We start from the raw sequence: 10,520 nt of genomic DNA on the forward strand, positions 1-10,520 counted from the left end.
CTTACAACCTCATAGCTCATGGCTGGTCTTGAAAGATTTATATTTTAGCACTAGAAATCTATTTCTTTATTGAGGAAATGAATGTTGTTTATACTTCCAGAACTTGACTAGAGCACACAATAGGCCTTATAAACTAAATCTACAGAATTTTTTGGCTTTAGGTCATATTTAAAAAATGAGCATGAGTCCTATTGCATTGAAAAATCCAGCCTGTAAAATGCTTTGCAGGCAACAGAGGGTGTGGCAGTGGAGATATGATACCTATGGATGAATTCGGTCCAGGTAAGACTGCATTTGCATGCCCTAAAAACAAAAAACCCTACAAATTAATTTGGTGTTTCGACAATACAAAAACATAATCCCTCTAACATTCCATTCCTCAAAAATGTCTCTCAAACAACAGTTTTGTGAGGAGGATGTTGTGCTTAGGTTTAAAAGTAATTTAATTTGAAGTGCATTTGAATACGTTTCTTTATTCCATTGCTGTCTGCAAAAACCCTCTTTTAATAAGATGTTTGTAGTGTATTGTGTTTGCTGTTTCTGGGCAATGCAAATTTGAACAAAAGCACTATTGCTTGTACATCAACAGAGTGCCACCTCTTCATTATAGCGCCATCTCTCTGATCTTCTCCACTGCGCCAGCACCCTCTCCAAGCCTGACTGACAATAATTGGGCAAAGGCTGGAGAAGTGATGCTGTTTGAGTGGGTAGAAAGAAGTGATGAAATCTCCTGCCTGTGGGGGATAGCTAATACACATGCCCTGCATTCACACAAACCAACACACACACAAGCTGTAAGCATAAGAACAGCTGTGCACACCACAAGTACTGGATGCTCCCAGCTGAAGGTTGAAGGATCTGTCTCTGCTTGTTTGAAGAACCATGCTGAGGGTGCTGACATGCAGACCATGATAACAAAGATCATTTTCGCTTTCTTTTCCTCTCGTTAGATGGCTATTCGACAATCGACCAGAGAGACAAAGACTCCAAGTACAAAAGTAGCGACGGCTCGTCGGACCTGCAGGAGCAGGAGCCATTAAAGGTCAGAGCTGAAGTGTCAGAAGAGAGACACGTTTCTACGTGTGTTTAATCTCAGAGTGGGCAGACACACAGATGGTGTGACAGTGCTGTCTGTGGTAGTGCAGTTATAACCGCGCTGTCTCATTAACTCCGTCAGGCACCCACATTAAAATTTCCAAGGGAAGAGATAGAATGGTATATTAACAGTCAATAGACAGTGGCCCCAATAAGTATAGAAAAAGCATTTAAAATTATGAATGTCATTGCATTAAATGACAAAATAGTAAACCAAGTGTCATTTAAACAAATTATGCATTTTCTTAAAACCTCACTGACTGTAGTGTTGTATTTTTCTCGCAATTACTGAGTAACCACAGACGTGGTTCATAACAAATTTCTTTTTGTGGAAGGTTTTCCATTAAAGGAGTTCTTGTATTATCTTTCTTTAAAATAAAGGCCACTTTGTTACCTAATGCAATTGCTTTAATAATTGTTAAAGTGGTTGTTTATCAACACATGTTAATGCCAGTCTACCAGAAGATTAGAATCAACTGTGAGTGATTTTAGTCTCTTGTGATTCTCTATTAAAGTTATATTCCGGGTTCAATACATGTTAATCTTAATCGACAGCATTTGTGGCATAATGCTGATTACCAAAAAAAAAAAAAAAAAAAAAAAAAAACATTTTACTTGTCCCTCCTTTTCTTTAAAAAAAAAAAAAAAAAGCAACAATTAAGGTTACATTGAGGCACTGGAAGTGAATGAGGCAAACTTTTGAAGGGTTTAAAGGCAGAAATGTAAAGCTTATAATTGTTATAAAAGCATTAATTCTTCTGCTAAAACTCATTTATTACTTGACCTGTGAAGTTGTTTAAATCATCAACTTTATTATGGTTTTAGGGCTTACAGAGTAACATTCTCATGGCAACGATGCTGTGAAATTGGATATAACTTCACACAGAAAAGGTTAATAAATATAATGTACATTCTGCTTCATGACGGGATTCTGATCACCATTTCGAGGTTTATTTTGCGATAACAACTGGCTGATTGTACATTATCCCGCTTATTACATGGCTACTGACAAAATAAATGAATACATGGACATAAATTATTGAATTGCGTTGAAATAATGTAATTATGTGAGAAGTAATAAATGAACAACTGAAATCCACTTTCGGTTTGCGTTGGAGTTCTGTTGGTGTTTATTTTGTAATTAATAATCATCTGACTGCTTATTATGCCTCTTATTACAAGACTGCTTGCCAAATAAATAAATAAATTCACATGAAACATTGAATTGAGTTGAAATTGTTTAATTAGCTTACTTGTAGAAATCTCACAGTGATCCAAGGAGCAGAAAAGATGGCTCCCAATACCCGGATGAGTGGTCTGATATGTGGATGTGCGGTTGTTACTGAGAAATATCAGACCATTAGATGGCGCCATTGACCAATCAGAATCAAGTATTCCAGAGAGTTGTATAATTGCTTATATTTGATTAGTGACCTACAAATAGTGCAGAATCTTAAAAATGTCTTATTCATTTTAATTAATAGCATCTTTAACATTTTTTTTATTGTCCTAAAACTTTTAGAAGTTTATTCCCAGGTTTAAATTCGATTTTCTACTTTTGACTTTAGAACCCCACTGTTTGTAATCTGTAAATCTGTCCATATATGACAGCTAACTTGACTTTGCCCTTAGACAATTCGCTGTTAGCCCCACATTGTGCATGAACAGATAATTAAATGTCATCTTTGTGATTTAAAGTCATTAATGTGGAGCTGATTAAGAAGCTGTCTGGTGCTGCTATCTGCTCCCCCACTTAGAAATGACCGCCATCTGTTGAAGGAGAGGGCGGCTTGCATATCAAGTGCCTCTGTTGAAAGACTGCATTACTAGATAGAGTTCTTTTATATGATGAGTGCTATCAGAGCCCAGCGTGAGAGCGATTCACTTTACTGTGTATCTGCATTTGAAAGAGGCCACACGACATTCATAAATGAAATGTGCACATTGATGCACTGAATTATTGACAACTACATTTGTGGACCATCTGTAGTATGTCTCAGCATTGTGACAGGGCTTTGTATCTTAAATGCAGCCTGCCAAATTATTTAAATATGCTTTCCAAATTCACTGAAATAAATGTCATGACAAATTTATATTCCTGTCGCTGTGACTTTGAGGGCATGCACTGAAGACACAAATTAATAATTTTCCATTGATTGAATGTTTGGCAGAAAATATGGGTTTATTTTCCCAATAGAACAATCAAGTTGCTCCCTCTAGGCTTTTTTGTTGGCACAACTATCAAACCATGCTTACACCTAAATATCACGCCTGCCAAAGTTTTGTTGTTTTCAGAATGATTCTCAACATTTGTTTTGCATGCGTTCACTTAAAGGGATAGTTTACCCCAAAATCTAATTTATTCACCCTCATGCCATCCCAGATGTGTATGATTTTTTTCTTCTGCAAAGCACAAACTCTGTAAGTCCATACAATGCAAGTGCATGGTAACCAGAACTTTGAAGCACCAAAAAGCACATAAAGGCAGCAAAAAATCTATACGAAGCCAGTGGTTTAATCCATGTCTTCAGAAGAAGGTTTGGGGAGAGAACAAACCAAAATATAACTCCTTTTTCACTGTACATCTTGCCATTGCATTCTCAAAGCACAATCATGATTTCAAGCTCGGTTACACTTCATAGTGCCTGATGCATGCGCAGAATGCTAGATCCTGCTAGGAAGTATAGTCAATCTTGAAATCATGATCAACTGCTGATCTCAAGATTTATAGTGAAAAAGGACTTAAATAATTATCTGTTTCTCACCCACATCTATCATATCACTTCAGTAGACATTGATTAAACCACTGAAGTAGTATGGATTGCTTTTATGCTGCCTTTAATGTGTTTTTGGAGCTTCAAAGTTTGGTCACAATTCACCTGCATTTTATGGGCCTACAGAGCTGAGATGCCCTTCGTAAAATCTTTGTTCTGCAGAAGAAAGAAAGTCATACACATCTGGAATTGCATAAGAGAAATGATGAGAGTATTTTCATTTTTTGGTGAACTATTCCTTTAAATTACCTTCTTAAGGGTTCCCATGGTCCTGGAAATCCTGGAAATATCAGGGAATTTTAGAATTGTGTTTTCCGGGCCCGGAAAAGTTAAGGAAATAATAAAATCTTCTCTCAATAAATCATTAAATCTTTTGTAGTACTTTGCTCAAAAATATTTAATTGGCTATTTATTGCTCTTGTGTAGAGTGAAACTTGCTTGCAAGTCAAAATGATGTCTCATTTGTAAGCAAATCTTTCGAGCTGGTTGATTTTTAGGACTCGGTTGAACCAGTTCACAAACTGGTCATAATATGATACCTTAGCAAACTGGTCTGACTTTGAATAATTTTATAAATCCTTATCCAGTAATCACAAACCATCGGAAAGGTCATGAAAAAGTCATGGAAATTTGCTGGTCAAAAAGTGTGGGAACCCTGCTCCTTTGATTTTTCTCTTTGATTTATTTTACCCTTGAGCTTCTTCATTATGAGGACTAACTATGGCCTTTCTCTGTGTGTTTTAACTGTTGGTTTTGCTGATTTGAACCCCTCTCCCACCGCTGCAGAATGACACAAATAAGAAACACTATATCAGGAGCAACAGGCCGGCTGTCAGTCTGATGGATGCTTGTGATGTTAAACCTCAGCCTGTTGACTCCTGGGTCTAAATGCATGCATGGTAGGTCTTTTGCATTTGATTTGGATGTTTTATGTTTGTAGTTTTGTTTTTGCTTGTCCTGTTTGTGAAATAACACCCACCCTCAGTTATCATTTCCTCAACCTAACCCAAAAGAGTGCCATTGTCTGAACTATCAGTCACTAATCTGAATGAATGCATGTTCAGATCACTTGAGATATCTTTAAAAAGTATGTCTTTTCTTCTCTCTTACCTCTTTTCCACCAAAATGGTGCTTGTTTGGACAGGGGATCTGTGAACCTCTCTCAAAACCGGTCTGTGATTCCACTGATTTGAGAGCCGAACAGTGACCAACAATATTACTGCACAACCTGCTTACAAATAAGGATGCCGCATCACTATCTTCGTTTGCTAGTCTTATGCATTTTTAGAATATATTTTAACGTCTCTCCTACGTGTTTTGAGAACATATTTTTACATCCAAAGTCATTTGTTCAGTATCTTTATGCCAACACAAGCTGCATTTGATGCAACGGTCAGAAGTTATTTAAATATATTACAAATCAAATTGAGCGGTCAGTTCACATATATGATATATAAAATAAAATAAGTTGATTTAAAAAATAATATTATTTATTTTAGACAGACAGGGAAAATAATCTTGCCAGAATGAGTTTTTGTTGTTGTATTTGTAAACTTTACCTTGTGAGGAAGCATGATCAGCACCCTGTTGGTGGAAAAGAGACATCAGTTTGACACTACTATCAGAATAGATGAGACTGCTTCTGTGCATGCAGGAGATAAGAGGGCTTTAAACATAAATTTAAGTCCTCTTCAGTCATGAAGTGGAACATGATACAGTGTCTAGATTGCATGTATTTGCATATATCTTATTACCGTACAGTCCATTCTCTTTTACAGTCCATTAAACGTTACTGTGTAGGCAATGTTGGCTTCTCTCGGTTGGCATCACAAACATCCATTTATTTCACACTCATGCTTGGCAAATGCCATCTTATCATCCTTCATCCCATATATGTCTGACATTACATCTAAGTCACCATTAGTTGTATCCTGTGTGTAGGCTGAGATTAATTTATATTTAAAGGATTCTTTCAGAGGTCGTATTATTTTTTCATTCTTGAAAACAAATGTGATTGAAGACAAAGAGTTTTATTGTATCACATTGTCACATTGTCTTTTGTGAGTTTGGCTACATGGTTAAGATTTGGTAAGTTGTAAAGAGAAATACTTAAAGGTGCATTCTAGGGCTGAACGATTTTGACAAAAAATCGAATTGCGATTATTTTGAAAAATATTGCTATTGCTATTTGAACTGCAATATGATTATTAACATTTTTAAAAAAAATTATATATATATATATATATATATATATATATATATATATATATATATATATATATATATATAATTCTTTTTATTATTGTTTTTTATTTTTTATTTTTTATTTTGACCAAAATTAAGTCATGGGCAAGCATTCTCTACTGCCTATAGAAATACTGTTCAAGAAAGGGTGTTCAAACTTGAGTCCTCTTAAAAAAGAACCTGGGGGGGGGGGGAGAGAATCACATCATCTTCACATTGTATCTGTTCACTGTGTACCTGTTTTTGTCAACTTTGTGATAGGGTCTCAGCCCACATTTCATCATTACTTTTTGAAACCCAATACTAAGTTAAGAAATTATGGAAATATATTTTGTATAAAATTAACATCAACTATTTTTTATTTTATTTTTTTCTGAAGCTGCATGCAGCATAGCTATGCGGGCCTTTATTTAAACCCAGTTGTGAAACTCTCAAGTCAGTTAAAAGGGAAAGTAAGGAAGCGGGAACCAGCTTACACACTTCAGGGTGATTTATTTTAGTCGCTTTACAGCTGGCACACAAAAATTCAACAGCTTTCAACATAAAGTCCTTTCCTCAAAGTTCAACATAAAGTCATGCTGTTCTCTGCAGCGTTGTAAGCTTCAGGTCTCCTCTTACCTCACTGCGGCTCCGCTGCTCTTTTATCTCCCTCCAGCTTTCACTGTTAACACAAAACAGCTGTCAGAGACAATTTTACCTAGGTGTCAATCCTTACCGTTCTCTCTCTCCCGGCCTCACTCTCCACAGACGTCGCTCAACCACGCCCATATCTCCAAACCAGTGTTATGAGGTTACTATTGATTTGGATAATAATGTTTTTGCAGCTAAGCATATTTAGAGTTACATTAATGTGCAATTAGTGAATCTAGAGTGCTGTAAATTTAAAGCGCTCCGCTCATTAGCACATGCTTTGCGTATGTGTAACACTACAGAGAACAGCGCTGCGCACATACAGTAAGTGCAGCGTGCAGTGCGTGCAGACTAATTATTTATTTAATTAAATTGCAGCCTTTGCAGTTTGATCATCGCACTACAGTACGTTACAAAATCGCTGTACGTCATATCGTGGTTTTGATTTTATTTCGATTAATTGTTCAGCCCTAGTGCACTCAATAATTTTCTTTCTATGTTGCACTGGCTGATACATCAGTCATCTTGGACTTACAGTATACACATATCACGCATTGAACAAATGTGCTATTCACAGTTAGCCATGATTAGAATATATTCTGTGAGCGAAAAAAAAAAAAAAAAGTCCTATAATAGGGCAGTTGCTGAAATAAAGGGAGTAGTATTCGGCTGTCATGTGATCTCAACATGGCAGTCGAATGGGGCGAATAAAACTGCTTTTTTTTGGCCGCAGAAATAATTCTTAATCTAATGGATATCATTTTAAAAATATTTTTCAAAAGTACCATTAAGTTCTTTTGTGGTAAAATATATTTAATGAGGAAAAAGTTACTGAGTGCACTTTTTAATGCTTGTATTTTTTTTTTTTTTTTATCTGTTTGTAACTATCCTTTCAAACTCATAAAATTCATTCATCATTCAGTCTTTCATTTTGCAAACATTGCCATGCATGTCAATAAAAGTTAATAGATCTTTGTTCTATGACCATAACATAAATATATATCATTAAGCACACATTTTTATTCAGTCTGATATCTGTACTAATATCGTCTGATGTTCCCACCTTCTTCGCTCCAGGCTTAGCTAGCAACAGCGCTACATCTTTACCACACAAGGATTTCATGTGTCACCACTGCCATTAACCGCAGAGCTCACCGTGATGTGGACTCGTCTGAAGACTTTTGCCTAAAAAAGTGAGAGAAAAATTCACATTTTCATTCACATCCAATATTTTGTGAAAAGTGGAAAGAAAAGAAACTATTTAAAAAAGAAAAAAAAAAAAAAACACACCACTTCTCATATGTACATTCCCACTGGACGAAGTGTACCTTGAACTGAGGATCTGGATTGATGGATGAATTGAGTGTACAGGAAGTGCTGTCATGGATGTGGACGTGTATTGGAAAGAATTGGATTTCGGGAAAGAGGAAATATTAAAAAATTTAAATAAAAACTCTATTTTTTATGTCAAAACAAAAAATAAAGTTTTTCCTCTATTGTTTTTGTTGTATGTTTCTGCCTGGTTACTGTTTGTTTGTGGATTTATTTTTCCCCCCCAGAAGTGCAGTGAATTGTGAAATTTGTTCCATTTTGTAGAGTTTTAATAACGTTTTGGGTTTTCTAAAATGGTGTGCTGATGTGGTCAGTGGAAGATACTTGTCAAAAGAGGAAAAGTAAGGTTTTTTTCGTTGATTACAAGGGTGTGGGGGCACATATGAAGTCTGGGGGTTCTTTATCAAAATGCACGCTTTTGTGATTTTTCTGTGTGCTGGCTTTATAAAGCAACTTTAAAGACATATTATCACTGTGTTCTTTTCTTCTCACTGAGAACTGTTTTACAAAAGCAGGGATTTACCCTGCACGATGACATCTGCTTATAGCGGAGCTGAAAAATGGAGAGCTGCTATGCTTTAAATCTTATTTGGTCTGCTGATCCTGTATTCCCAGAAGCATGCTGGGTTACACTGGCACTTCAACTATTGGTTGACATTGTTATGGTTTATTTAATATGGGGTGAAGGGGGGTTGACACCTGTTAATATGTAGATTGTAGAAAGACGGATAGTAGGAGGATTCACCTGCTCCTGTTGTCATAAAAGTAGATTTTAAAAGCATTTTATATTTTTGTTGTTTTATAAATGTATATTAGGTCATAAAGGTTCAAATAGGGACAAAAACAGTTCACACTCTTCTAATGGTCTTTATATATTGATAGATGTGTATCCATAACAGTTTGTTTAGAGCACATTCAGTATTCAGTAAATAAAGCATGGCCTTGTTTGTATAAAAATGATAATATAATAGAAATATCATTGCTTTAGTTAAACATGCATCAAAGGCTGTCATTCTCGTGGTCTATTTATATTTTATATTTTAAATTGTATTCTAAAATTTTAAATAGAAGCATTTATCTTTAATGTTCTTTTTCAGTTGGAAGACTTGATCAAAATGATCTGGTTTGTTGCCAGATTGTAATTAACATCAGATCTGGTGTAAGGGGGTGGAGAAAGAGAGAAGAGGAATCAGGGATAGAAACTTCCTTTCCTTTCACCTTGGTGTAAAACGTTATGCAAGACAAAATACTTTGACATCAAAAATGTATCTTGAAAATAACAAAAACAGGCACGACAGATGTTTTAATGTTGTTTTCACTGTTTCCCAGTAATCATTTTATGTACTTGTAAATTGGATATTACATCATGGAAATCAGGAAGAAAGCAATTGGTGTAAATATTTCCACTGGCAGAGCATCAGCCTGTAAAGAAATCCATAGTTAACTCTTAATAGCAGTTTTTGGACTGCCCTAAAAAGGGATGACCATTTAAATACCAAGGAGGACAAATTATTTTGTTTTTATTCTCATAATATGAGGCAAGCAACATGTGTCTGCACCGTCATCTAATTTCTGTCACGCAACTCTATATAACCCTCTATAGCTATTTTTTTGTTTTGTTTTTTACCAGTGTTTTAACAGAAACTTCAAATAACAAAATAACTGTGTAATAGATTTAATAATAAAAAATGAAAATGTTGTGGACATCCATGTCGAGAAATGTAGCCTTTCTTTAGTTCACTTATTAAATTTGATTGTCTGTTCCTGACTGCCTTTTCTGCAGAATACAACCAAAGGATTGTGGTACTGTGTAGTACAACAGGTTCCCAGAGTATGAATTTGCATCAGATTGTATATTTATAGAAAGAAACGGATGTTGGAATCAAGAGAATCCTACCTTTGTAGATATCACTAATTCAAAAGCATCAGAATTAAGTATGTGTACAACTTGGTAGCAAATGTGTTTGTAACTATCATGTGCCTTAACCTTTTTCCATGTTTGGTGAAAAAGATCAATGTGTTTTATATGTTTTATTGGTCCCTAACCACTGTCTTTCTCTCTTTCTCTGTCTTTTACATATCAACACACACAAATCTGTTTCCGCTCTGCCTCCCCTCACTTTCACTCACTGTGTTCTCAATGTAGTCTAGACTGGTGGTGGGTTTTGCTTTGTATTACATTGTATTATAAACTTTTAAAGATAGAGACACTAAAAGGGTTTTGATTATATAGTTGTTAATGCTTTCCTAGCACTCAAGAACAATGCCACAGTGACAGAATGTATTGTTAATTTTACTAATACCCAGAAGAGAGAATTGCTCTTGTTAAAGAAAATTGCAGGTTTGTAGAGTATCACTTTGGTGTGTTTTCAATAAATCATGCCTGAAAGAGTATGTCTTGTGTGCTAAATATTTCTTTCCCTCATTTATAACAGTATAGTACAG

General features: G+C 35.4%; 1 protein-coding gene across 12 annotated transcripts in view; it reads left to right on the forward strand.

Moving 5' to 3' along the window:
• LOC127432514 (splicing regulator ARVCF-like) overlaps nucleotides 1–10,463 on the forward strand; it is a 253,983-nt gene extending 243,520 nt beyond the window's left edge. For 8 of the 12 annotated variants that reach the window (XM_051683768.1, XM_051683742.1, XM_051683750.1 and 5 more), the window contains 4 exons: nucleotides 229–282; nucleotides 951–1,042; nucleotides 4,656–4,768; nucleotides 7,821–10,463. In XM_051683768.1, the coding sequence (XP_051539728.1) occupies nucleotides 229–282; nucleotides 951–1,042; nucleotides 4,656–4,757 (248 nt within the window). In that variant the 3' untranslated portion in view covers nucleotides 4,758–4,768; nucleotides 7,821–10,463. The other 4 variants (XM_051683737.1, XM_051683776.1, XM_051683796.1 and 1 more) reach the window with 4 other exon arrangements.
• The last annotated feature ends 57 nt before the right edge of the window (nucleotides 10,464–10,520 follow it).

This window comes from Myxocyprinus asiaticus, chromosome 4 (genome assembly GCF_019703515.2).
Source record: "Myxocyprinus asiaticus isolate MX2 ecotype Aquarium Trade chromosome 4, UBuf_Myxa_2, whole genome shotgun sequence".
In the NCBI taxonomy this organism is placed as follows: Eukaryota; Metazoa; Chordata; class Actinopteri; order Cypriniformes; family Catostomidae; genus Myxocyprinus; species Myxocyprinus asiaticus.